General features: G+C 49.4%; 1 protein-coding gene and 1 pseudogene across 4 annotated transcripts; one reads left to right on the top strand and one right to left on the bottom strand.

The window, feature by feature from the left end:
- ADNP2 (ADNP homeobox 2) lies at positions 1 to 27,831 on the top strand. 4 transcript variants are annotated; one of them, XM_059138999.1, is made up of 4 exons: positions 1 to 123; positions 5,833 to 5,954; positions 18,652 to 18,741; positions 23,174 to 27,831. In XM_059138999.1, the coding sequence occupies exons 2-4, from the start codon at positions 5,847 to 5,849 to the stop codon at positions 26,399 to 26,401; spliced, it is 3,426 nt and encodes a 1,141-aa protein (XP_058994982.1). In that variant the 5' UTR covers positions 1 to 123; positions 5,833 to 5,846; the 3' UTR covers positions 26,402 to 27,831. The 4 variants fall into 4 exon arrangements, with proteins under 4 accessions (XP_058994982.1, XP_058994983.1, XP_058994985.1 ...); XM_059139002.1 differs by having other exon boundaries at positions 24 to 127; XM_059139001.1 differs by lacking the exon at positions 1 to 123 and adding an exon at positions 1,531 to 2,080.
- Positions 11,622 to 13,324, bottom strand: LOC131811014 (CCA tRNA nucleotidyltransferase 1, mitochondrial-like; annotated as a pseudogene).

Here is a 27,831-nt window from a genome sequence, read left to right as displayed (position 1 = left end):
GCGCCGAGGCGGGGGTCCCGCCGAGCGGGGCGGAGGCGGGCGCAGGCGCGGGGCCCCGGCGGGCCGCAGCGGCGCGGCGAGAGGCGGCGGGGGACGCGGCGGCGGCGCTCCGGGCGCCCAGCGGTAGGTACGACCCCGGCCCAGTCCCGCGGCGACGCCCACCGGCCCTGCCCGGCCCAGGCCCGCGGAGTCCCGACGGCGGCCCCGCCCCGCCCCGCCCACAGCCCGCGGCCCGCGGCCGCTCGCGAAGCCCGCGACGCTCTCCGGGCGCGGGGTTGGCGGCCCGGCCGGCGCCCGTCACCGTCCGCGTCACGTGGGCGTCGGGGGTGGTCGCCGGGCGGGGGGCGGGCCGGGCGCGGGGCGCGGGGCGGGGCGGGGCGGGGCGGGCGGCGGGCGGGCCCCCGGAGCCTGTGCGGGGAGCAGTCGGGAGTGGCCGCCGACGCCGGGCGCGGGGCTCCGGTGGGGCTCGGGCCGGGGCAGGCCGGGGAGGGCGGCGCGCGCGGGCCCGGGGGTGTGCGGCGCCGACGCTGCGACGTGTGGCCCCGGACGCGGCTGTTCCCGGGCCGTCACGGCGGGAGCTGCGGGGCGGCCGTCTGCGGGCTGTCAGCGGGGGCGCGGGGGGCGCGGGGCGGCGGGGCTGCGGGCGGCGGGGCTGCGCCTCGGGGTCCGCCGCGCTCCGGCGGTGGAAGCGCCGGCGCCCCCGGGTCGGAGGTCGGGGATGCGCGCCACCGCCGCTGGGTTGGGGCCGGCGTCGCCCCGCGCGCAGGAGGGCCGGCCGGGACCGCGGGCGCCTGTCGCGCTGTGTGACCCAGAGCGGCGTCGGGTCCCGGCCGCGGAGGCGGACTCGGGGCGGGAGCGGCGTGAGATCCCTGGCGCCTTGGACCCCGGTGTGCGGCGCGCGTTTTGCGGGCGGCCCCTCCGCGCTGCCGGTCGCGGTGTCCGCGCCGCTGCCGCCCGCGGCAGGCCCGAGGCCGTGTCTGGGGGACGGTCCGGGACGCGCGTCGACGCCGCGAGCCCCGGGTGTTCTTCAGCCGCCGAGCTGCGGGCCTGGGTCGGGGCGTTCCCCGAGTCGGGGCCGGAGCGTCTTCGGGCACCGCCGGGCCGCTCTGCACGCGCGCTCGGCCCCCGCAGCCCCCGCGGCCGCCCTGTGACCCGCCGGACGGTGCGCGGCTCGGACGCTGTGGGGCGGACGCCACCGGGACGGGCCGTCGCTGAACCGTTCCGGCCGGCGGCGTGACGCGGCGGTGGCGCGCGGGAGCCCCTGGGGCGGCTTCGATGTCGCGGGAGCCGTCGGCGTGCGGGCCTCTGCAGAGTGCGGCGCCGTGCCCGGCGGGGCCCGCGGGGGTCGTCCTCGCGCGTCGGACGGTCCGCGTGAGCCGCGCGCGGGCTGCGGGCCGAGGCTGCTGGGCGAGGGCGGTCGGCGGTCGGCGGTCGGCGGTGCCCGAGCGCCGGAGGCTCGTCTGCAGCGGCGCGTGCGGGGCCGCAGGGTCAGCGGCGAGGGCGCGCGCGCGCTCACGCCCCAGGCCGGGACGGCCCCGCTCTCCGGCCTCGAGAAGGAGGACCGACCTCTCCTCGGCCCGGGCCCAAGCCCCGGACAAGGGGCTCTGGGCCGCTGGCCGCTTGCCCCGCCGCGGACGGCGCCCGTCAGTGCCCTCCCGAGAGCCGGGCAGCCTGCGTCGGCCCCGGGGGCCGGCCTCGCCCGGCAGCCCGCCCCGGACCGCTCCTTGCGCGTGCCCAGGCCCCGCGTGCCCCGCCGCTCAGGTCGCGGTCCCCAGAGCGCGGCCCAGCCCGTGCCCCGTTGTGGTCTGCAAGCCGCGGATGCAGCCCCTTGCTGCGGAGCAGGAGGGTGATGGTCGTGACCTTGGACGCTTCTGTGTAACCGCCCCCTGGGCAGGAAGAACCCAGAGCGCAGACAGGGTCATGGGGCTGCGGGGAGGCCAGGAAAGCGAGCCGGGTCGAGTGGAGCGGAAGGCGGCCGGCGGCAGTTCTTACCGAGGCTTCCTCGGGCGGAGAAGCCAGTGTGAGCTGGAGGGTGACCTTGGGAACACCCTCGGGACGGTCTTGGCAGCTCCGCTGTTAGGTGAGGCTTTGGGGCTTGAACTCGTGACCCTGTGTGGAGACCTGAGCTGAGGTCAAGAGTCAGAGGCCCAACCCACTGAGCGTCCAGAGCCCCCTCGGTGGGGCTTTTGAAGGCCAGAACCTAATTCGGTGCATTTCATTTTTAGTAATTTTATTAATTTTTTACTTTATTTACTAGGATTTAATACTCTTCAGTTACAACTCGCTGAACGATCCTTCAGTCTCTCCTCCTCCTGAGCCCAAGATCTGCTTTTGACATAGAATGAGATTCGGAACACTCCTTCCCAAGGAGCTGCTAAGAAATTCTGTGTTTCCTTCGCACTGGCGGGGATTCCTCTCTCTCACCTGTTGGCCCTCCCTCCCCCCAGCGGCCCGTTTGATTCCAGTATACCTTTCTCGGTTTTGCTTACTTTTGGCCGAATATAGGGAGACTTTTCCTTTACCTAAGTAATTTTTTGATGCTTATCTGTTTGCCTAGACTGTTTTGGGCTCCAACTCTAATGGTCCCGTAGCCTTTTTGAACCTTTTAGCACTTTAAAAAAAAAAAAAAATTATTTATTTGACGGAGAGAGACACAGTGAGAGAGGAAACACAAGCAGGGGTAGTGGGAGAGGGAGAAGCAGGCTTCCCGCGGACCAGAGAGCCTGATGTCGGGCTCGGTCCCAGGACCCTGGGATCATGACCTGAGCCAAAGGCAGCAGGCGCCCCATCACTTTCTGCATGTCTTACGATTTCTACCCTGTTTCATTTTATCGCTTTTGTTCCCTTGTTGTGAACACTTGGTGTATATGGGATGGGTCCCATATGGGTGATGGGTCCCAGACGTGCAAAGAAAACATGATTCCTACCCTAAAAGGGTTAAGTCTAATAGGAGAACTAGATACGTAAATAGATCATTGGAACACATTGGAACACGGTGCCATGCAAGCAGCATAAACTGGGAGGGGCACCAGGTATATGCTGGGGGAGGAGGGGCCGCTAGAGGCTGCAGAAATGGAAGTGCTGACTCACGGATGTTGTCATTTAAAATCTGGGGAGATAGGGCTAAGCTTCCCTCTACGCATGTAGAAATTATGATTTTTCTACTTAGTTTCACTGCCCGTGATGATCAGTCTTTACAAGTTATCATTCTGATAATAAAAAGTTGGCATTCGTTACTTTAACCTGGTGCTCTTTAATCTGATTTGACGGTTTTGTAGCTTTGGTAGCTTACACTTAAAAAAAACTTGGAAATAGTTGCAGATTCATAGAAATTGCAAGTATAATGGGAAGAACTTTCCCCCTGAAACATCTGAGAGTAACTTGCCAAACAAGATGCCACGTTACCCCAAATACTGTCTGTTTCCAACGATAAGAGCGTCCACCCGCATATCCAGAGGGCAGTTGTCAGAATCAGGAAATCAGCACGTCGTCATCATCAAATCCTCAGGTCCCACTGAAGTTTTGCCAGGGCTCAGTAACACTTCTGGTGAAAGAGCGAACTTAAAATTTCGCATGGCGTTTATTTTAGTCTCTTCCAGTGGGAATTAGTTCCTTAGTGTTCCTTCCATGATCTTTTTTTCAAAAGTGTGTAATTCACGTAGGGTTATGTAGCCATCACCACGGTCTAATGACAGAACATTTCTGGCACACTCCAGAAAACCCGTTTCCACTCCGAGCCAACTGCTAACCTAGCTTCTGTGTCTGCGGAGTTGTCTCTCCTGAGCGTCTCCCATACACGGAGTCCGAGAGAGTGAGAGCTGCTGCATCTGGGTTCTTTGGCAGAGCCTAATGGTTTGAGGTTCATTCGTGTTGTGGCGTGCATCACTCCCTCGTGCTTCGTGCCAAGTAGCGGTCGTTTGTAAGGGTTCACCGTGTTGTCTTCCCGTCTACCATTCGAAGGCCATTAGCATTGTTCCATGTTTGGCTGCTGTGGATAGTGCTACCTTGTATGGTCTGGACCCTTGAATGTTACAGGCTCGTTATTGTGTAGAGTGTCTATTAATTTGGGCTAAGAAGTCTACCAGACTTCTGTGAATTACTTTTTCTTCGCTTATGTATTTATGTATTTATTTAGAGGGTGGGTGGGGAGGGGCCGAGGGAGAGGGAGAGAGAACCTGAAGCAGACTCGGTGCCCAGGGTGGTGTAAGTGCTTCTGGACTGTTCGTGAACAAAGCTGTGGAATACATACCCGCACACTGACAACTGGGTCTTTGTATATGCATGTATTAAAAACAGTGAGGTCACCCCTGTACCTCCCATTCTGGCCAAGTACCACAGGGTTTAGTTTAATTTTATGCCTTTTTAGATATTTTAAAAACAGCTTTTTGGAGGTGTAATTTACATACCATACAGTTCACCTGTTTAGAGTATATGGTTCACTGGTGTTTAATATATTCACAGTTGACTTTTAGAACATTGTGATTGTTTCAGAAAGCAGTCCTGTTCCCCTTAGCCAGCCCCTTCATTCCTCCACAGCCCTAGGCAACTAGTATTCTACTTTCTGTCTGTCTTTGTAAGTTTGTCTGTTCTGGACAGTGGTGCATGTGGAGCATGACGCGAGGCTCGATCCCACGGCCTGGAGATCATAACCAGAACCCAGATCGTGAGTTGGGTGCTTAACTGGCTGAGCCACCCAGGCTCCCCTTTCCTTTGGTTATTATTAAGTAATTTTTAGGGAGGTGCTTGGAGATCACGTACCTATTCTGCTCTTTTATAAAAGAGCATGTGAGGTGGGAGGTACTGTGGCATTGTGTTTGGTTGTAGTCTATTACTGTCACTTATTTGATGCCCGAATTGTCCCATGCTTGGGTTGCGGGAATTTGCTTAAGGTGGGTTATTTGTCTTCTTGTTGGGTTATTTGTCTTCTAATTATTGAGTTACAAGAGTTCTTTTCTTTATACATGTTAGGTATTAGTTCCTTATTAAAAATGAGATTTGCACGTTTCCTCCCATTTTGTGGGTCCTCTTTTTGCTTTTTTGATGATTTCCTTTGAAGCATAAAAGTATTTTATTGGAGGTGGCTCAGTTGGTTAAGTGTCTGCCTTCAATTCAGGTCACGATCCCCGGGGTCCTGGGATTGAGCCCCGCATCTGGCTCCTGCTTCTCCCTCTCCTGCTGCTGCTCCCCCTGCTCATGTGTGTGTGCGCTGGCTTTCTCTGCACTCTCTCCCTCAAATCAATAAATAAAAATATCAAGTTTTTATTTTGGTGAACTCCAGTTCTCTTTTTCTTTAGTTGTTAGTGATTTTTGGTGTCTTATCTAAGGGTCCATTGCCAAATCCAAGGTCATGAAGATTTATGTCTGTTTCCTTTTAAGAGATTAAAAGTTTAAGCTCTTATGTAGAGAGGTGTATGATCCATTTTGAGTTATTTTTTGTGTGTGATGGAAGGAAAGAGTCCAGCTGCATTCTTTGGCATGTTGATACACAGTTGTCCTAGCATAATTTGTTGGAAATTACTCTGTTCTCTCTCCCTCTCTCTCTCTCATTTTTTTTTTTTTAAATTTCTTTATTTGAGGGCGAGTGGGGAGGGCCAGAGGGAGAGGGAGAGAGAGTCTCAAGCAGACCCCGTGTGGAGTGTGGAGTGTGATGGACTTGATCTCATGGCCCCAAGATCATGACCTGAGCCGGAACGAAGTCAGACGCCCAACTGACTGTGCCACCTAGGCGCCCTGAAAATTACTCTGTCCTTAGTGTTTTACCGGCTCAGCTAAATATTTAGATGTCAGTGTAGGTACTCAATTTTGTTTTCTTTTTTCTTTTTTTTTTTTCAGGAAAAAATTCAAAAATGTTTCAAATTCCTGTGGAAAATCTTGACAACATCAGGAAGGTACGAAAAAAGGTGAAAGGCATTCTTGTGGATATTGGGCTTGACAGCTGCAAGGAGTTGCTGAAGGTAAGAATACACGTGGGAGATGGGGAGAAGACCCTGACACTGGAGACGCGGGGTTGGCTTTGTGGAGGTGAGAGCTGAGCTGGGCGTGCTCCTCAAGGTGGAGATTGCTAATATTTCAGATGAGGGCATGAGAGCATAATTAGTTCTTATTTATGTCTTTCTGACTTAAATGAGCTATTTGAAGCTGTTCAAATTTTCAAAGTTACTTTTACGTGAGTCTTTTTATAGTTCTTATTTATCAGATATATTTGTTTTTGTTCTTCAAAGGGAATGTGTCATATTATTTGTTATTTTGTCAAAAGAAGACCCTAACGTGACCCCCGGGTTGTTGGGAGTAGTTACCCAGTTGGGGTGCACATGTGGTGTGACTTGTGAACTTAATGTATGCAGTTTTAGCAAAATTTAAAATTAAGGTCACACTCACATACTCTGATAAGCTGTGTTCTCATAATTTTTTTTCCCTTATAACTTGAGAATATATGGCTGGCATCTAGAGTAAAGAGTCAGAAATTGTTAAGTAAGGCTTGGTGTGCATTTTTAAAGCCATTGGTGATTCTTTACATGTTTAGGACCATGTCTGCTTTGAAATTTTTTTTAGACTTGTGAACAGTTCAGTTCATAGTATTGGCCTGGGAAGGTTCAGTTTCTTAATTTTCAAATATCAGACTTTCATCCAGATTGATTTTATTTATGAAAAGGTGGTCTGATACTGAAAGGCTCGTACTTACCACGGTCCTCATTAATGGCCAGGATTGATGTTTGTGCTCAAGTGGACAAGTACCAGTTTCTGGCTGAAGGACCTTAGGTAATTCTCTGTTCAGACACTGCCGCCTCAGAGAGCTCTTCCTTCTCCGCTCTCTGCTGTCCTGACTACTCTGTTTTGCTTCAAAGCTCTCCTAGTACCTCACAGTATTTATTTTCTGTCTCCAAACCGCCCCCCCCCCACAATGTAAGAAGACAAGGACCTCTTTGTTTTGTTAATCCACTGTATTACCTGTGATCAGAGCTGAGGTCTGGCACATAGATATGTCATATATATACGTATATCCATATTTTAATATTTGTATGAAATATATATATATATTTAAACAGGTAAGTTTTGAATGAATGAACAAAAGTAGAAACCCAAGTAGAGCAGTACTTTTAATAACAGACTATTACTGAAAGTCCTTTGCAAATAAAAGGGTGGGGAGATCCCAGAGTGGAAGCTCTTGGTAGGCCCTCCTGCTCAGGAACAGTCTGGAAGCAAAAGAGCCGCAGAGTTCTTTGCATCTGTTTAGAAGTCATAGTTGATGCATGAGAATGAAAGCAAGGTAGTTATTTGGAGATAAGATTGGGCAGGTGGGTATAGACATAGTCCATCAGTAAGAGCTAACTCTTGGAAAGTTCCTGGACCCTGGGACGCCTGGGTGGCTCAGTTGGTTAAGCGGAAAGTTCCTGGACCCAGTTCTGTCACGACAAGAGGAGTCCTGGTTTCCCATGTGTGGGAGTTCTCCAAAGTGGGGAATAAAGTTCTTATGGAGCTTTCCTTACATAGTCAAGGTTGATGAAGTCCTTCACTGATCCAGCCTGCAGTCCCCTGTACCTCCCCAGGAGTTGGGGTAGGCCTGAAGGTTCCAGCCCTCTCATCACATGATTGGTCCCCCTGGGAACCACTTGCGCTCTTGGGTGGGATCTACAAGTCACCGTCATGAATAACAAGACCTCCACTGCACCTTTATGGCTTTGAAGCATTTTCAGAAACTGTGAATGAAGACCAAATTTATCTGAGAAATACATATCAGGTCATCTGAATGACCTTATAAATAAATCATTTCTTACAACTTTCTTATAAATCATTTTCTTACAGTAAGTACATGTATTTAAGTAGTATTTGTAGAGAATATTTATAAATAAGCTAAGAACCCAAGTGTATGTATGTAGGTACAGGGTATTTCAAGTGGTAATATATGGGAGCCCCCTACAGTGATGCCTGGCGTGTGGTAGATGCTCCAAAAATGACCCCTGAAGGTATCGCGCTGCCCCTCAGTAGACAGACGGAGAATGTTCGTGGGTCACGGGGGGGGGGGGGGGATAAAGAGATGCCTTTTATCTTAATCTTGGCTCTTAGCTAATTATGTACTTTTAGACAAATCAGTTTATCTTTGGGCGCGTGTCCTTATTACAGTGAAGGGATAGAGAGAATTAGGGACTAGGATCCTCTCCCCTGTTAGAGAGATGACAGTTTAGCAGGAACTGAGAGACAAACTTAATACTGGTGGGAAATGGGGAAAGATCACTTCTAGCTGGGGAAGCTAGAGTAGCCTTTTTTTTTTTTTTAAAGGTTTTTAAAAAAAATTTATACATTTGAGAGAGCTACAGAGACAGAGCTCAAGCAGGGGGAGAGGCAGAGGGAGACGGAGAAGCAGGCTCCCCTCTGAGCTGGGGATGCCCCCGCCTCCGCAGTGGGATTGAGATGACACGGGGCTTGTTCTCAGGACCTAGAGATCATGACCCAACCATCAGAGCCACCCAGGCACCCCTAGAGTAGCCTTTACAGTTTTGTTTGTTTATAACCCACTGAGCCACCCAGGCGCCCACAGTTTTGTTTGTTTATAAAGAATGGGTAGGTTTACCCAGTAGAAAGAATTAGAAAGGGTATTCCAGGAACATGGAATTTAAAACCACAACCCAGTTGGTTAACCCTCATCCAACCAGGCTGAGTGATTTCAGGAACACATTACCCTTTAACAAGATTAACCAATCATTCTTATTTTATTCTGTTTGCTGTAACATTTTCTCACTTTGTGTGTGTGTGAGAGAGATACTTCAAGTGTGTGTTTTCAGAGTAAGGATGGTCTCTTACATCGCCTCGGAATGGTTATCAGCTGAGGTGAGCTGGTACTTTTATCTTGTCTGATCCTTTATAGCTCTGCTCTGTCTGGGAGGGACCCAGTCTAGGACCAGGCATGGCCTTCAGTTGTCGTCTCGCTTGCTTTCATCTCTTGAACGTGAATTGACTTTTTAAATGGAATTCTGTTCCGAAATTCGTTTTGTTTTGTTCTTAGATAAAACATTAGTAATAACTGAAAGTTTTCATCCTGGTAGCCTTTTTTTTGACTCTATAGAGCAGTGTCCTCTCTAACTTCCGCTTCCTTAGTCAGCCTAAGAATGTGTCTATTCATCTGAATTTGTTCAAGATTTATTTGCTTGGACTGTGCTGACACAGATACGTACATACTTCTCAACGGAAAATTGAGAGATTTGAATGGTTTACAACTGTTAAGTTAGTTTAACTATTGGGTTAAATGTTACTGATTCTTTTGGGGGAGAAGTTTTGTTTTTTAAAATCTGTAGTTCTCTATTTTATTAAATTGTTTAAAATTCAAGCAGTGGTGAAGTTCAGTTTAGAAAATATATGCAGAAACTTAGATACAAGAAGACTCATTTGTAAGCCGTTACCCAAAATACCCATTGTTAACATTGTTGTGTGTCTTTCTAGATTTTTTTAAGTGGGAGAGTGAACTGAGATACTCGACTAGCTTTGTTTTGTCTTTTCATGAATCTCATATTAAGAATTCTTTCCCACGTCAGATGCGTTTATTCTTGATCCCCCATAGTACTTAGAATTTCTTGGTTTCAAGCAACAGAAACCGACACTAGACCAACTTAAGCAAAAGGGAATTTTCTGGAAACCCAAGGCCTCTGGAGCCTTCCCTGGAGCCTGAAGGAGCTGAGGGAACGTCTCTCCGTGGTCCTGTCCACTTCCTCACCCAGCGAGTCAGATTTCAGCGAGGTGTCACTCTGCCTTCTCCAGTTTCCAAAGTGTCCGGGACTCTCTTTGTCCCCAGTGTTACGACCTCAAATTTTAGGCTATAGAGTTCTTGTTGAAAGCCTGTCTGAGAAAAAATTGAACTTGTGGGAAGACAGACTCTTGCAAAGAAGACTCTTCTTTTCTAAAAGTAGATTTAAACCCTGCTTACTCATTAGAGTAATTTTTTTAGAGTGATTTTTTTGAAAGCTAACATTTGACCAGTTCAAGTAGGGGCTGGCTATGGAATTTGTACGGCACTGTGCACAGTGAAAATGTGGACCCGGGCTGGCCCCCAGGCCTCTTGTCCCGTCCCCACCCACAGCATGTGGGGAGTCCCAAGGGACAGCACCTCCATGCTGGGGTGCTCTGGGACCTGTGGTACCTGTGCTGTGCTCATGGTGCCTGGACCCGCGCGGGGTTCGAGGTCCTCACCTTGCCCCTTCTCTCCCTCAGTCTGTGCTCGGCTTCCAGTGGAGGTGGTGACGGGATGTGACAGCTTGGTTACCGTGGCAAGGGGTGCAGGGGAGAGGGAGGGGTTTCAGGATGAGGGCAGAGAGAGAGGTTGGGGTGAGTGGAGATGGAGAGCCGGGGCAGAATCTTTCCCAGGAACACTGGAGGTAGGACCCTGTGTGAGCTGAAGCTCCAGGCTCCTGACCTGTGGCCCACTGTCCTATCAGACTACTTTTCTAAAATACAAATTCACACTTAAAATTATTAACAGTTTCAATACGGTGACAAGGGAGCGTTAAACCCCAGCACTGGCCTTTCTGAGCACAGGGCTCTGTGTGGCTTCACTAGTCTGGTGCCTCTGGAGAAGCCCTCGCTGGTATTTTCTAAGACCTTCTCAGGCTGTTTTGTTTTAAGACTTTATTTGACAGGGTGTGTGCGGATGTGCGTGCGTATGGGAGAGAGCGGGTTTGAGAGCGAGGACCAGCGAGCCGGGGAGGGGCAGAGGGAGAGGGATGAGCGAACCCCCGAACCCACACCCCAGGGATCATGAGCGTAGCCAAAGGCAGATGCTAAAGCGACTGAGCCAGCCAGGTGCCCCCAGATTTTTAAAAATATTTAATAATTTAGTTCATTTAACCTCATACATTAAAAATATTTCAGTATGCAGTCAATATAAAGTAAGTAATGAAATATTTTGCACTTTTTTCTCATAAATGTTCCAAGCATATTGAAAGATATTCTTTGTTATGATAAAATATATAATAAAGAATTTGTCATCTTTCCCATTTTTAAGTGCACAGTTCATTAGCATTAATAATATTCACACTGTTTTGCAACTGTCTGCTCTATTTGCAGTTGACCCTGAATATCATGGTGGGTTGGGGCCCCGACCCCCCTTCCTTTGCACAGTCAAACCTGGGTATAACTTTTGACTCCCCACAAACTTCGCTACTAATAGCCCACTCTTGCGCAGAATCCTACTGACAGCATCAGTAGTCAACAAAAGTATATGTGTTATATACTGACTGTGTTTAAAGTAAGCTAGAGAAAAGAAAATGTTAAGAAATCATAAGAGAAAAAACAATAAGAGAAAATGCATTTATAGTAATTTTTTTTTGGAGAAAAAAAAGAAATCTGTGTTTAAGTGGACCTATGCAGTTCAAACCTGTGTTGTTTCAGGGTCCACTGTGTTTCCAACATTTTCATCGCCTCTGAGCACGAGACAGTAACTCCATCCTCTCTACCCCCGCCCTTGGTAACCTACAATCTCCCCTCGCTCTGTGGGTTTGCCTACTGTAGATGTCTCATGGAAGTGGAATTTTTTTGTGTCTGGCTTATTTCACTTATTTTTCTTTTTTACTCAATTGCAAACATTAAACAGTTTTTTTTTTTTTTAAAGATTTTATTTATTTATTTGACAGAGAGTGAGTGACAGAGACATAGCAAGAGAGGGAACACAAGCGGGGTGGGGGCTGGGGGGGTAGAAGGAGAAGCAGGCTTCCCGCGGAGCAGGGAGTCGTATGCGGGCCTCGCTTCCAGGAGCCTGGGCTCCTGACCTGAGCCAGAGGCAGACACTTAATGACTGAGCCTCCCAGGCATGTACTTTATTTTCTTAAGATAAAGTAAAGTGATAAAGATAAAGATAAAGTGATAACTATCACCTTTTAAGATCAGTAGATCACTGCGCCGTGGGTAGCGGGGGGATGCCTACCCAGATGAAGACAGGGGAAGCCAATTAGACAGTTCACAGCAGAACTATCCCGGAAGAATCCCAAGGTTGCAAGTGTGTACGTGAGATTAAGAGGAGGTAGACTTGAGTTTCCTGCCCGAAACTCACCACGGAAGAGCCCTGTTGTCTGGGAAGGTCCTCTGAGCTTGCGTTCCGCTGTGTATTGAAGTCTCTTAAACCTCACTGAGAGGGAGAGAAGAAAGCTTGACCTAACCCCAGATTTTCTGCTGTTGAGTGCCAGCCCTCGTCAATTTTCACTCTTCTTAGGTAACTTCGGAGTTCATCTTTCTCCATTTGGTAGCTGCTTTTTTCCCCGGTTCTTGCAGCTGCTGCAACAGGCTTAGTTTCTTTTCCTGAAGAAATGCCCACGTTGCTGATGTCATGGCCACTTGCAGGAAGTGGAGGGATGCGCCACTGCTGCGTCTGCTGCGGAAGACCGTGCTGTCCCTGGTACCTCAGGAGCTCCCACGTGCGGGTCCTTGCGTCAGGTTCCCTCGCACCTGCGATGCCGTCTTGATGGGTTTCAGCGGCTCTGAATTGTCTGTTGCTTTAACTCAGTCTTTCCTGTTTTTAACTATGAATATACCAAGGTTCTTCTCGTCTTTTGAAGTCTTAGCCTCAAATCCAATTTGGTGACCTCAGCCTGTACTTTGAATAACCAGGCCAAGAGAGTCATTGGCTTTGGTGAAGAACCAGCAACGTTTTCCTAACGTTGTGAAACTCTTGTAACTTGGCTTAGTAGGTTAGCCTGTGTAAGGAGCCACGACAAGATCATAGCTGAATGCAGTGATCCGCGTGGTTACCAGTAAGTTTGTCCAGGTCCTCCCAAACCCTCTCCCCCGACAGTCCCACCAAGCCTTTTGCATTTGCTGCGGTTGCTTCCAGAGTCTTGGGGTCGTGGTCACCAGGTTTGTCCGTCATTGTCCCATGAAACCAGGAATATTGTAAAAGTTGAAGAGAAAGTTCTTGTAGCCTCCGTTTAGCATGCCCAGCAAATCTGACTTTCTTATTTTTTAAATCTTCATAACCACTGAAGTAGTCTAAGGTATCGCCAGAACCTAAAATCAGTTTATAGTGAGGTCTGCGTCTAGCATCTTTCTGCGGGTCCGTCATGCCTTCTGGGTCGGCTTGTTCGCTGGGGATGATGCCCGTCCACAGTGCAGGACTTCCAGAGTTTTCCTTGTGAAGCTGGCGGTAACTTCCACACCTTCCTCCTCTCTGTTCGTCACCCCAGCGCCATCGGTCTCAGGCTCGTCCCTCCTGTGAGCGGGGCTAGCAGTGGTCGCAGAACCCACCCTGGGGGCTTACTCTGTCTCCGCTCGCGACTCTTCCTCCCCAAGGGTCTCTGACGGGTGGTTCTGTCGGACTCTGCGACCCTGGACCGCTGCTCCTCTGTAGGGGAACTGCTGGGAAAGGCGGCCTGTGCCAGGGCACTGGTGTCCCCGCCTCCGGGGACAGAGTCGCTGACCATGCAGCCGCCCTAGCCCTCGGGGTCACTGCCACGCCCTTCTGGCAGAGCCTCTTGACTTTTTGAAAAAGATTTTCTTTCTTTTTTATTTATTTGACAGAGAGAGAGAGACAGAGATCATAAGTAGGCAGAGAGGCAGGCAGAGAGAGGAGGAAGCAGGCTCCCTCCTGAGCAGAGAGCTCGATGTGGGGCTCGATCCCGGGGCCCTGGGATCATGACCTGAGCAGGAGGCAGAGGCTTAACCCACTGAGCCACCCAGGTGACCCGGGGGAAAGACACTTATATGCTGTGAAATGCACTTAAGTTTCTCCAAATGATGATTTTTGATGTGCGTGTCCTCCAGTAATACAAGTCTCCCGTAGAGATACAGGACAGTTCTTAGGCACCTGGGTGGCTCATTGGGTTGAGCATCTACCTTTGTCTTGGGTCGTGATTCCAGAGTCCTGGGGTCGAGCCCCACATTGGGCTCCCTGCTCGGCGGGGACTCTGCTTCTCCCTCTCCCTCCTGCTGTGTCCTCTCTCTGTCAAGTAAACAAATAAATAAAATCTTAAAAATGAAGAGTAGAGGACTGTTCATTGCTTTGGAAAGTTTTCCTCAAGCCCTGTTTTGTCAGTCCTTGTCCCCACCCCACTGGCTACCACTGTTGTGAAATTTTGTACTATGAATTAGATTTGCCTGTTTTACAGTTTGATGTAAGTGGAATTTTATGTGCTCCTGTGGAAGATTATTCTCTGTGGTTACAGTGTTCTGTTACATGGATGGGTTAGTTTATTGGTCCTTTCTTCTGATGGTGGACACCTTGGCTGTTCCCAGTTTTTGGTTATTATGAGTAAGTTACTCCTTATAAAAGAATTTTTGTGAACATCTGTTTAGTTTTATAGGAAATGGCTGATGTAGGATTCTATACTCCTGTCGGTACTGTGTGAGGGTTTCAGTTGTACCCTTACCATTTGTGGAATTGGTTTTCTCTTTTCTTTTTTTTAAATTTTATTTATTTATTTGACAGAGATCACAGGTAGGCAGAGAGGCCGGCAGAGAGAGAGGAGGAAGCAGGCTCCCCGCCAAGCAGAGAGCCCAATATGGGGCTCGATCCCAGGACCCAGAGATCATAATCCGAGCTGAAGACAGAGGCTCAACCTGCTGAGCCACCCAGGCACTCCTGGAATTGGTTTTCTAAAAAATTTTGAAATAACGGGGCACCTGGGTGGCTTGGTTAAGCGTCTGCCTTCGGCTTAGGTCATGATCCCAGGGTCCTGGGATCAAGCCCCACTTCGGGCTCTCTGCTCGGCAAGGAGCCTGCTTCTCCATCTCTCTCTCTCTCTGCCTACTTGTGATCTCTCTGTCAAATAAATAAATAGAATTTTTAAAAAATTTTTTGGAAAAAAGCTGTATTACAGTAGCAGAGTGTCATTATGTTACCATACGGTGTGATTGCCAGCTGTGTGTTCTCTGCAGGTTGTTTTTCCAGATTGAGCAAGTCCCTTATTCCTGCCTTGCTGAGAGCAGAAATTATGACTGGATGTTGAATTTTGTGAACGTGATTTTTCTGTATCAGGATAATTGTCTTTCTTAAGTCTAATACAGTGAACAACGTGGTTTGATTTTCTTTTTTAAAAAATAAACTCTTAAACCAGTCTGTATCTGTGGGAGAAGTGCTACTTCGTTCTTTTTATATGTTGGATTGATTTGTACAATTTCCATTAGGGATCTTCGCATTTATATTCTTGAGTGATGTAGTCTGAAGTTTTAATTTTTTGTAATCTCTTTGTCTAGGTTTGGTGTCGGGGTCATTCTGGCCTCGTGGAATGAACTGGGAGTTGCTTCTTCCTCTTTATTTTATGGAAGTTCATAAATTGATAATGTTTTTTTTTTTTTTTTTTTAAAGATTTTATTTATTTATTTGACAGAATATAAGCAAGTGGAGCAGCAGCAGAGGGAGAAGCAGGCTCCCCGCTGAGCAGGGAGCCTGATGCGGGGCTCGATCCCAGGACCCTGGGACCATGACCTGAGCCAGAGGCAGCCGCTTAAACGGCTGAACCACCCAGGCGCCCCGATAATGTTTCTTACTTGTTTTGTGGGAAGGGTTTGCTTTTGGTTTTTAGTTTTATGTTTTATGTATGTAGGGAGAGCATGAGCAAGGCTGGAGTAGGAGGTAGGGGAGGGGCAGAGAGTGAATCTCAAGCAGATTCCCCGCTGAGCTTGGAATCCCATGTGGGGACTCGATCTCATGACCCTGATCTTGACCTGAGCGGAGATAGAGAGTCAGACACTTAACTGACCGAGCCACCCATGTGTCTTACTTTGCGGGAGGATTTTAAGAATGAATTCAGTTTCTTGACTAGATATCGGCTGTCATGTTACCTAATTATTTGGGGGCTTTGATAGTTTGTCTTTTGAGGAATTTAACCATTTCAACTTAAGCTGTAGTATTCATTGGCATAAAGTTCATACTATTTCCTTTTCTGTAGGAGCTGTAGTGATCTTGTTTTTTAGGTCTTCGTTTTCTCAGTACTTCTGCTTTGCTTTAGAAGTGTCCCACCGATTTTATTTCCTAAGTTTCCACTTTCATTCAGTTTTGAAATACTGTCTGATTTTGCTCCTGATTTCTTTGATCCAGGGATTAGAAGTATGTTGTCTCATTCCTAGGATTTGGGAATTTTCTAGATAGCTTTTGTTACAGATTTCTGTTCAATTTTGCTTTAGTTAGAGACCGTATTTAGTCCTTGTAAATTTATTGGGACTTAGAAGCTCGTGAGTATTTCCTGTGTATTTGCTCTTCCTGGGTGGAGAGGCTGTCGGGGGTGGGTCAGGTTGGTTGATTGTGTTTGGTCCTTTCTGCCCTCCTGATTCTTGTGCGCGTTCTGCCACTCACTGCAGGAAGAGGGTGTGTTGACGTCTCCAGCTATACATTTAAATTTGACTTTTCTCTTTTCAGTTCAGTTTTTGCCTCATGTACTTTCTAAAGTGCATACGTGTTTGGATTGTTTTGTTCTGCTAATGAATTGACACTGTTACCGGTAGGAAGTGAATTTCTGTCCACGTTAGTATTCTTTTCTTACCCCTGAAATCTCCTTTGTGTGCTAATGTAGTTCCTCCAGCCTTCTTTTGACAGGGATAGCATGACACACCTCTGTCTTACCGCTCACCTGTCTTTGTATTTCCAGGGAGAGTTTTTTTTTTTTTTTTTTTTTTTTAAAGATTTTATTTATTTATTTGACAGAGAGAGAGATCACAAGTAGGCAGAGTCAGGCAGAGAGAGAGGAGGAAGCAGGCTCCCCCTGAGCAAAGATGCGGGGCTCGATCCCAGGACACTGAGATCATGACCTGAGCCGAAGGCAGAGGCTTAATCCACTGAGCCACCCAGGCGCCCCTACAGGGAGAGTTTTGTAGGCGGCATGTAATTGGACCTTCTGTTTGCCCAGTCTGCCTCTTAATTTGAATGTTTGGACCAGGGGTAGGCAGACTGGTTGTGGCCAAACCTGGCTTGATGTCTATTTTGTAAATAAACTTTCTTGGAATGTAGCCATGCTTGTTCGTGTTTATGGCTGCTTTTATGCATGCTGGTGGCTTTGAGTTGTGTGAGAGCCTGAACGGCTGGCAAAGCCCTAACCAGTTCTTCTCTGGCCTTTACTTGAGGAGATTCCAGCCCCTGTTACTTACTAGTAATTAATGGCTATTAAATCTCCCATCTTGCTGTTTGTTTTTACTTGTCTTTTCTGTTTCTTTTTTTTATTCTTTCTCTACTTAAAAACTACATAAAAATATTGAATATTTTTTATGATTCCGTTTTAACACCACTTTTAACTTATTAGCTATCTGCTTCTGTTTGCCTTTCTAATGTACGGCTTCACGTACAAGACCCTTCCAAGGGGCTCCCGGCTGGCTCAGTTGGTGGAGCGTGCGACTCTTGATCTTGGGGTTATGAGTTTGGGCCTAATGTGGGGTGTAGAGATTACTTAAAAAACAAAATTAAAAAAAAAAAAAAAGAAAACCTTACAATACTAGGCTTTTGTTTCCCTTTCCAGCCTTTGAGTTACTGTTACCGTGCGTTTTATTTCTATGTATGCTACGAACCTCAGAATACGTTATTTGCAAATTAAGTCCTTCTAATTGTACTTTTCTCTGGTTCTGAATTGACTTGTTAAGCAGTGTATTAGCGTAGGCATATTTGAAGGCAATTGTTGTATTATTATCTGGCTTAACTAATTCCTTTTTATATTATAAATCTTTAAACAGCAATATAAACTGTGAAAGTTAGAAAATACAGGTAGTCATTTCTTTAGGAAATAAAATTTAAAAAGTCACGTTCCTGCCGATCAGAGATCACGGCTATTAACATCTCGTTCAGCAGCTGCTTGCGCGTGGGCGGGTGTGGTCTCCACAGCTCATATCCGTCATGCTTTTTTACTGCCTTTTCAGTTACTTTCATCTTTCTCTGTCCATTAAATGTTCATCCTTCTTGTCTAACACCCAGTCCATGCTCGTAGCTCCAGTTGCCGCCAGATGTCTTACACTTGGTTTGTCTAACCCAGGGTTCAGCGTGAACCCCGTTGCATCTGGTTGTTCAGTTCTCGGTGTCCAACACCCCCCTTCTCACCCCCTTTCTGTTGGGTTAGCCACACCCTTGTCCACGCCGTCCTCCGCAGGGTGGACTTCAGGTGTCCTCGGTCGGGCACACACCAGGAGCACCCACTTCATACTCTCGCTGGCAGATCTTCCCGTGTGCTCACCACGGAGAGAAGACGACGTTCACTCTTGCAACTTTGCTCTTTTACAAATTATTGTTGGGAGAGGTACCCGGCTGGCTCAGTCCTTAAGGATCTACCTTCGGCTCAAGTCAAGGTCCCGGGGTCCTGGGTTCAAGCCCTTCATCAGGCTCCCTGCCCACTGGGAAGGCTGCTTCTCCTTGCCCACTCCTGCTTGTGTGCCGCTCTTGCCGTGTCACTCTCTGTCAAATATATAAAACCTTTATAAAATAAATAAGTAAATAAAAATTATGGGTGGGAAATCTCTTTTATTTCTTATAAAACTATAATATTTAACTATAATTTAAAACTTGAATTTTTAATTGGGTTGTTTCAGCCTTTTCCTCCTTTCTCTTGCTTTCTGGGAGCTCCGCCACAGTCTGCTCCTGGGCTGTGTCCTCACTTGAGTTTCCCACGCGGGTTTCATAGGTGCTAAGTGATCCCTTCGGGTTATTAAATATCACCTTCTGAAATTGCTTAATGATCTCTCTTTTTCTCCGTTTTTAAAAAGGACCTTAAAGGCTTTGATCCAGGAGAGAAGTACTTTTTTAACACATCATGGGGAGATATTTCTCTTTGGGAACCTTCTGGAAAGAAAGTGGTACGTATTTTTGTATTTGATTTTTATATTTCCTCAGAAGTTGGGGTTACGTGTCACTCCAGTTCTGAGGAGCATCACGCACACTGGGGTCACTGATGAATACGGGGGAGGCTTGTCATGCAGACATTCAGGGAAGGAGAAAGAAAAACCAAGTTAAACGCTGTATAGTATAAAGTTGTTACTTTGAGAGTTTTCTGTGTATAAAGTTAATAATGTGATGGAGTGAAACTGCTGTTTGTCCTTGATCATAAGATGCCACTCGTGTAAGAAGGGCCTTGGATTCATGACTGTTCTGAGTAAAAGGGATTGCCCTGTCATATGCGCTGAGGGTTCATCCTGGTTTCGGAAAGCTCATTCAAAATGCGGATCTTTGGTGGGGCGCCTGGGGGGCTCAGCCAGTGGAGAAGCATCTGCCTTAAGCTCAGGTCATGATCTCTGGGTCCTGGGATCGAGCCCCGCATCAGGCTCCCTGCTCAGTGGGGAGTCCGCTGCTTCTCCCTCTGCCCCTCCCCCTTCTCATGTGCACATGTGCTCGCTCGCTCGCCCTCTCCCTTTCAAATAAAATCTTTAAAAAAAAGAATGGCTCTTCGAGATGAGGAACACAATTTATAATAATTTGAGACTTCAAACCTGAGCAGATTGAAGCTAAATTCTCCTTATTAAAGTGTTTTCTTCTAGAAAACCTTTCCTACCACCCAGCCGCCGTAACATGAGCCCCTCAGTATCAAGCTCAGCATGTCCCAGATCTGACATAACTGTCCAGTCTCCACCACGCTGCCCCTCTCCACTCTCCCCTCCATTTGTTCAAGCCGTGTTGGCTGTGGAACTTTTGGCTTTAAAAACATTTTTCCTGTTACTAGTCAGTCATTCTTCTGTCACAGTTTTCTTTAAAAACACTTTAAAAAAAAGATTTTATATATTTATTTGACAGAGTGAGAGAGGGAACATAAGCAGGGGAGGGGCAGAGGGAGGAAGCAGGCTCCCCGCTGAGCAGACAGGCGGACACCGGGCTCCATCCCAGGACCCTGGGATCATGACCTGAGCCCAAGGCAGACACTTCACCAACTGAGCCACCCAGGTGCCCCTTTCACATTTCTGTTGCCAGCCGCCCTCCCGAGTTCCACTTCTGCCTTTGTGTTGTGTCCCGCCTGTTGGTCTCCTGTGCTCCTTGCTCCAGCACTCCCCTCTACCGGCAGACACAGGATGACTCGAAACCACGGATTCGGTTGTTCCGCTAGACTCAGCACGTGGCTGCTCCGTTACACCTTGCTTTGAAGACCTTGACTTCTTGAATCTTTCATGTCTCACTGATGTTTCTCTTGTGAATTCTCGGAAGATCCTATAAAGTAAAACGCAGTATAATATACGATTATAAGCTTTTCACCAAGAAGCACCTCTGGAGTACCTGCGACAAGCCAGGTGAAGCTTTCTGCGCGCCTGAGCAGATGGTACAGCGCAGGTAGTTCGCTTAAGGAGGTTGTTTGTGTTGGGGTGAAGAGGGCGCAGGCATAACCGTTTGAAATGGTAGAGATTGAATTTGTTGATTGGGTGCTGTGCTCAGGAAGAGCACCGCTGCCCGGTGTGGCAGAGACCGTGCCTCACTTCCCCGCTGTTCCCGGACGGCGGAAGCGCCGCAGGCTGAAGTGCGGGGCTCGTGCCGCAGGCTGAAGTGCGGGGCTCGTGCCGCGGCGAGGTCCTCCAGGGTTCAAGAGAGCAGACGTTTGTTAGACGTTTGGGTTCTGGGGACAGAGACGGTTGTGGAGCTCTGTTAGTGTGGACCTGAGGAAGCGGCCGGACAGGCGGGCGGGGGCTGGCGCTGCGTCCGGGGCAGGATTGCTGGCAGCACCGGGTCCTCCTCGCTCTGCCGGTCCGCCGCGGGCTGTGCTTCCCCTGCTGCCCGCATCGCCCCGCTCCCGAGCGATCGCTCATCCCCGAGCTTTCCCAGCGCGCTCTAAGGGGAGTACAGGCTGTCACTTCTCGTCGGTGAGTGCCTGGGCTTGAACGTGCTGGAAGGCCCGTGGTAAGTAAGCACACGGTTTACCTGCAGAACAGACTGCCGGCTGTTTTCCAGAGCGGCTTTACCGTTTTGCTTTTCCCCCAGTGATGAGGGAGGCCTGGTTACTCTGCCTCCAGGGCCCGGCTGGACTCAGCTCTGCTGGGTTGTGGTGCTTACGGGTTCACCCGCTTCATTTCCATTTTAGTAGGTGTGTAGTGGCCCCTTCTCTGGTGTCCGTTTCCCTGGTGACTAAGGATGTTGAGCATCTTTTCCTGTTTATTTGGCCTCTAGAGGCCCTCTTCGGTAAAGGTTCAGATCGTTGGCCCATTTGCTAAAAATCGGGTTCTTTGTTCGTGTTGAGACTTGAACATGCCTACATGTATCTGGATACTTTATTAGGTGTGACGTTTGCAAATACGGTCTCCTAGCTGGTGGCTTGTCTATTTTTTAAACAGTGTCTTTCACAGAGTAGAAGCTTTCTTAGATGAGACCCAGTTTATCGATTTTTTTCTTGTGTAGATCATGTTGATGTTTTCATATTTGAAACCTCTTTCCCTCACCCAAAGATCTGTTCAGCGTTAACAGTAACATACACCTGTTAGTAATTTCTGTTGGCTCTTTCATGGAGTGTAATTTTCATTGACTGACTGGTTTTTCACTCTAGTATTTCATTGAGTGTAAAACACACCATTTAGAAAAAGGTATCATGGGGGTCTGGCTGGCCGTGTTGGTGGAGCCGCTTTTCATTCTGGGTTGTAAATTTGGGCCTCACCTTGGGTGTTGAGATAACTTAAATAATAAATAACCCTTAAAAATGTGTAATTCAAGTATAGTTGACATACAGTGTTGTATTAGTTTCAGATGTACAGCTGTGATTCAGGAACTCAGTGCTGTCCACGATCCGTTTGATTACCGTCTGCTGCCATGCGCTACTACTAAATTATTGACCATGTTCTGAGACACCATTTTCTAACGAACTTCTAATAAAGCTAAAGCGATACTTCATTTAAGCTGTGTTACTCTGGTAACACTGAAGTATTAGTTGTAAAGTGTATTCAGATTTCTGAGATAGTAAGATACTGGAAAAATAGGGGGAAAAGGTCTTTTAGAAACAGTGAAATATGGGTTATTGTTTGTTTTGGTTTGTGGTCTAGTATCCGCCGTTACCGTAGGTTTATTCTAGACCCTGTGAGAAATGGTGGAATGAAGTGGTGATTCCATGTCGTCTGAACACGTTTGGGTGATTTCTTGACTTGTGGCAAGAGGGAAACCGCATGAATAGCAAAGAGAGAGACAGAAGCCGCTGAGGTCCACTGGGCGGGGGCCTTGAGCACAGGCTTAGGCAGGAGGGAAGAGTCGCTGTGCTCGCAAGCAGCGGTGTCGCAGGAGGTCTTTCTCCCCCACCCATGGCGGGACCTTAGGTGAAGCGTTCCGTGGGCCCAGGTCTTCCCTTTCTGCTCCATGAAGCCAGAGCCAGGCGTTCTGTGGTTCACCAGCTCTAGGGTCTGGAGCCTCGAGACCAGAGACTTTGTGACTCTCAAACCTTCACAAACGTGCAAATGTTTGGCTGTTTAACTTCCCATTTCTTAGCTGGCCGGCTCTTGTCCAGACGTGTGTCCTCATACCCCAAGCTTGTGGAATCCCCCGTTCGCCCTAGAGAGGACTTCGCCTTCGTGGTCTGTGTTCCAGCCTGGAACTCGCTCAGGACTGTCGTGGTGCCTTAGGTACAGCCCTGTTCCTTCCCATCGTCACGTAGTTTACTGGACACCTGTATGTGGTTGGCTCTTACCTCCTCTGGGAGTGAGCGAAGTAAAGGTAATGAAGGTTTAACCATTGGCACGTTAGGTTACTTGCAGGTGAATTCTAAAGGTTTTAGAGTTGGGAGTAAAAACAACATTGGAACTGTGGGAAGGGGATGAGAAGGGGAGAAATGAACTTTCTGTCCCGGAGAACGGAGTGGGTTTCTTGTCCTGGGATGACGAGACTGTGGCTCAGGAGATGGCATGGAAGGGGTCCGGAGCCAGGCTCGGGGGGCCGGGTCCTGTGTGTACGGTCGGCAGCCGGGAATAGCTGGTGCGTTTTTAGATGCTCGAGAAGAAAGAAGTGAATAGTTTTGTGACGTGAAAACTCCATGAAATTGGAATTCGTGTCTGTGGCTTTATTGGCACAGAGCCACGCTCCTAGGTTGGCATGTCGTCTGTGGGAGTTTTGGGGTCACGATGGCAACACCAAGGAGTTGGCGTAGAGGTGGTGTTTACTCTCTGGTCCTTGAAGAAAGAGCTTGCCCTGGTTTCACAGAAGCACTCTTCCCGGAGGGGTGATCGTGTCGTGTTACGCAGCACAGTCAGTGAAGAAGAACCCTAGGCTTTGACCTCTGGAGGGTGTAGGACCTGACTTTTATTGACGTCTGCTTGACTGTCTTTTTTGTTTAAACAGAGATACCGCACGAAGCCGTACTGCTGCAGCCTCTGTAAATACTCCACGAAAGTGCTCGCCTCGTTCAAGACCCACTTACATCGGTGCCACGAGGATGACATCGACCAGGAGCTGGTGATCCCCTGCCCGAACTGCGTATTCTCTTCTCAACCCAAAACCGTGGGACGGCACTTCAGAATGTTCCATGCACCTGTTCGGAAAGTCCAGAACTACACAGTGAATATTTTAGGGGAAACGAAATCTTCGAGGAGTGATGTGATAAGTTTTACATGTTTAAAATGTAACTTTTCGAACACCTTGTACTACAGCATGAAGAAGCACGTGCTGGTGGCTCACTTCCACTACTTAATTAGCTCCTACTTTGGCCTGCGGACTGAGGAAACGGGCGAGCAGCCGAAAGCTGAGGACAGCCTTGCTGCCGAGAAGGTGCCCCCGTCCGACAAGTATTATTGTAAAAAGTGCTGCGCCAAGGCCAGTAGCCAGGACGCTTTGATGTATCATATCTTGACAGCGGACACACACAGGGATTTGGAGAATAAGCTTAGATCTGTGATTTCCGAGCATATTAAGAAGCCTGGACTCCTGAAGCAAATGCACATCGCTCCCAAACCAGCGGCCCCTTTGGCTGTGCCGCCAAACGGCAGCGCTCCGGGCCTCGCGGCCGCATCCCCTTGTTTCCGCCTCTCTGTGCCTCGGAGCAGCCAGGGCCAGCCCGTGGTCCAGCCTGTGCCGGGCCCGGTCCCGCCAGGGACGGTGGCCGTGGGCACTTCGGCGAGCCTCACCCATTCTCCGCCTGCCGCGGCTCAGTCCCACGTGACTCTGGTCTCCAGTCCCCTGCCTCCCGCCGCCCCGCAGCCCGTCTTTCTTTCTCGTGGAGTCCCGCTTACTCAGTCAGCAAACCCTCCTGTGCTGCCCTTGAGTCCGCCAGTGGGGCCTGTCAGTAAGCGTGTTGGAGCTGGCGTCCTCCCCGTAAGCCAGACCATCCGCCCCGGGGCTTTACCCCTGAGCCAGCCTGTTGGGCCTGGAGTTCTTTCCGTCAGCAGGCCTGCCGGGCCCGGCGTCCTTCCTGTCAATCCGTCTGTCACCCCCGGCGTTCTTCAGGCAGTGTCACCAGGAGTGATTTCCGTGAGCCGGACGGTCCCATCGGGGGTCCTTCCTGCAGGCCAGATGACCCCTGCTGGAGTGATCCCTTCGGGACAGACGGCCACTTCTGGGGTTCTTCCTGCTGGCCAGGTGGTCCAGTCAGGGGTTCTTCCCATTGGCCAGACGGCCCCCTCAGGGGTTCTCCCCACTGGGCTGACGGTCCCGTCACGGGTTCTCCCTCCCGGCCAGACCGTCCCGCTGAGGGTGCTGCCTGCAGGCCAGGTGGTCCCTCCTGGGCTCCTTTCTCCCAACCAGACAGTCTCGTCAGGTGTTTTGCCTGTGAGCCCGGGTGTCAATTCTGGGGTTCTTCAGCTTAGTCAGCCGGTCGTGTCGGGTGTGCTCCCTGTGGCCCAGCCAGTGAGACCTGGGGTCCTCCAGCTTAACCAGTCTGTGAGCACCAGCATTCTGCCTACAAACCAGCCGGTGAGACCGGGCGCTTCTCAGAACACCACGTTCCTCACGTCGGGCTCTATCCTCAGACAGCTCATTCCTACAGGGAAACAGGTGAATGGGATTCCCACGTACACGCTTGCCCCCGTGTCTGTCACTTTGCCTGTGCCTCCGGGAGGCGCTGCCACTGTCCCCCCGCCCCAGGTGCCCCTCCAGCTCCTGCAGTCGGGCACGGCTGCCCAGATGGCTGGCTCCATGGCCAGCATGCCGTCGCCTCCGGTGGTGGTCAGCGCCACCCAGAGTATGTTTGTTCAGGCCTCTCCGTCGGCGGCAGAAGCGAGCCAGGCGCTCAAACAGGCGAAGCAGTGGAAAACCTGTCCGGTTTGCAACGAGCTCTTCCCCTCCAACGTCTACCAGGTTCACATGGAGGTGGCCCACAAGCACAGCGAGTCCAAGGCTGTGGAGAAACTGGAGCCTGAAAAGCTGGCCGCGTGTGCCCCGTTTTTAAAGTGGATGAGAGAGAAGGCGGTCCGGTGTCTCTCTTGTAAGTGCTTGGTGTCCGAGGAAGAGCTCATCCATCACTTGCTAATGCATGGCCTGGGCTGCTTGTTCTGTCCCTGCACTTTCCATGACATCAAAGGCCTTTCTGAGCACAGTCGGACTGTGCACCGAGGGAAGAAGAAGCTACCTGTGGATTACAGCAACCGAGGTTTCCAGTTGGATCTCGACGCTAACGGCAACCTGATGTTCCCCCATCTTGATTTCATTACCATATTGCCGAAGGAAGAGCTTGGGGAGCGGGAAGTCTACTTGGCCGTGCTGGCGGGGATACACTCCAAGTCCCTTGTGCCCGTGTATATAAAAGTGAGGCCCCAGACGGAGGCCGCCGCCGGGAGCCCCGGCAAACAAGCGCTGACTTGTCCCTTTTGCTTTGGCACCTTGGTGACGACCGAGGCGTATGAATTGCACTTGAAGGAGAGGCACCACATCACACCAACGGTCCACACCATCCTGAAGTCTCCGGCGTTCAAGTGCATCCACTGCTGTGGGGTCTACACTGGCAACATGACCCTGGCCGCCATCGCCATCCACCTGCTGCGCTGCCGGAGTGCCCCGAAGGACAGCAGCTCGGACCTGCAGGTCCAGCCCGGCTTCATCGAGAACGGCCAGGTGCTCTTAGTCAACGGCGAGGTGGTCCACGACTCCAGTTTCTCCGTGAAGAGAAAGCTGCCCGACGGCCACTCTGGGGCGGAAGAGCAGAGGGGGGCGGAGGAGCGACCTCCCGCCGTCAGCAGCGACGCGGCCCCGGCCCCCGAGAAGGTGGCGAGTGCGGTGCCTTTGAAAAGACAAAGGAGTGAGGTGAGGACAGAGGGGCCGCTCGTTAGCGAAGACGCGCTCCAGATTTTAGCTTTAAACCCCAAGAAATACGAAGACCGTTCCTATGAAGAAAAAAAGCAGTTTCTTAGAGACTATTTCCACAAGAGACCATATCCTAGTAAAAAGGAAATCGAACTTCTTTCTTCACTCTTGTGGGTGTGGAAAATCGACGTGGCTTCGTTTTTTGGAAAAAGAAGATACATTTGCATGAAAGCAATAAAAAATCACAAGCCTTCTGTACTTTTAGGCTTTGATATGTCTGAACTTAAAAATGTTAAACACAGGTTGAACTTTGAGTATGAGCCACAAAACCTGTAAAAAAACAAATTAGGCAATCTAAAGTGCTAGATAATTAGTGGTTTTTCTCAATCGAGATTTAAAATGTTATTTTCTTCACTGTATGTCAAATTAATCAACTTCAGTGGTCTTTATGCTGCTCTGTAGATTTATTTCAGGTGCTCGGAAAGACTTCTGCGTAAGAGAAGCCAATAGTTCTTTCAGATTTGTTGTTTCCTGCAGTTTGATTTTGTAACAAGTATTTTTAGTTCTTCCCCGTCATGTAAATTAAATCCTTGGATCTTTCATGCACGTCTTGTTTCCCAGTAGTGTCAGTATGGTAGGATGAGAGCGGAAATCTGTCTGTGTCTCCGTTGAAGGGACTTGAGGAACCGCCTGGAGCTGCCTCCGTGAGCTTCACGCGCGGCGGCCAGTGGCGAGCGTCCGTGCTGAGAAGCGAGTTCACACCCGCTGATGCTGAGACGCAGTAACTGACGCTGGTTGCTTCTTCGCGAGGTACTGGCTAGCTCCTAGGTGGTGATGTTGATTTACACTTCTTCAGGGTTGTCCTAGCAGCTGTCGTTTTGTTATAAATCCTAGAAAACCAAATGTTTCCTTTGTTAAGATTGTGCCGAATCTGAAGCCCGCTATTTAGCCCCTAAGAGTAATTTTACAAATAAAGCAATTCGGTGGGTGCAGAAATGCTTTTTGGTGTAGACTTCTCCCCCTTTTTATATGGTGATGAGTCATTTTTCCATTCAAAAGTAAGACAATAAATTTAGTGCCTTTAGCATAAATGCTGAACACACGTTCCTCCTGACCGGGACGTGGACAGAACCAGTGGAGGGAAGGACCACGTTACTCAGGAATCCAGTTTTACCCCTGAGTGCGCTACTAACTGAAATGCAGACATAGGTTTTCGCGGGACAAAGTGAAATGAGTAGAGGGAGGGCTGTGTCCGTGTTGGTGTATTACATCTTAGGACCGTTTCCTAGAGGTGAACACATTTGTACTGGAGAAATGGGCTTTCCTGTAGCCCAGGGGTCTGGCCCGACGGGATGCGGCGTCGTTCCGGATCTCCGCGGTGCTGCTGTCCTATGCGCGGTCAAGCTGCCCGGGTTTTTCCCTCCCCACGCAGAAGAACTGAAAGGCCCAGAACCAGCAGTCGAGACCAGCCAGCGTAGATTAAGTCCTATTCCTGGTCACACCCGGCAGAGGCACCTGTCCAGCATACTCAGAGGATGTGACAGTCTCTGGGAAATAAGATGATGTCACCATATGGATTTTAAAACATAGAATACTTGCATGTAATTGCTATAATGTGCATTTTTGAGGCAGTTGTGAAACTGGTCTGTGATTGGTGTGCTCTGTTGTAAATCCAAAAAGAGCTTGTCGAAGTTTATTTTTTTTTTAACCTATTGTTTCAGAGTGTCTATTTTGAATTAAAATTTGTTATATCACTGCAAACAGAA

This window comes from Mustela lutreola, chromosome 11, assembly GCF_030435805.1.
Source record: "Mustela lutreola isolate mMusLut2 chromosome 11, mMusLut2.pri, whole genome shotgun sequence".
Classification (NCBI taxonomy): Eukaryota; Metazoa; Chordata; class Mammalia; order Carnivora; family Mustelidae; genus Mustela; species Mustela lutreola.
Note: the sequence above shows the minus strand (reverse complement) of the source record. Positions and strands in the feature narration are given on the sequence as shown.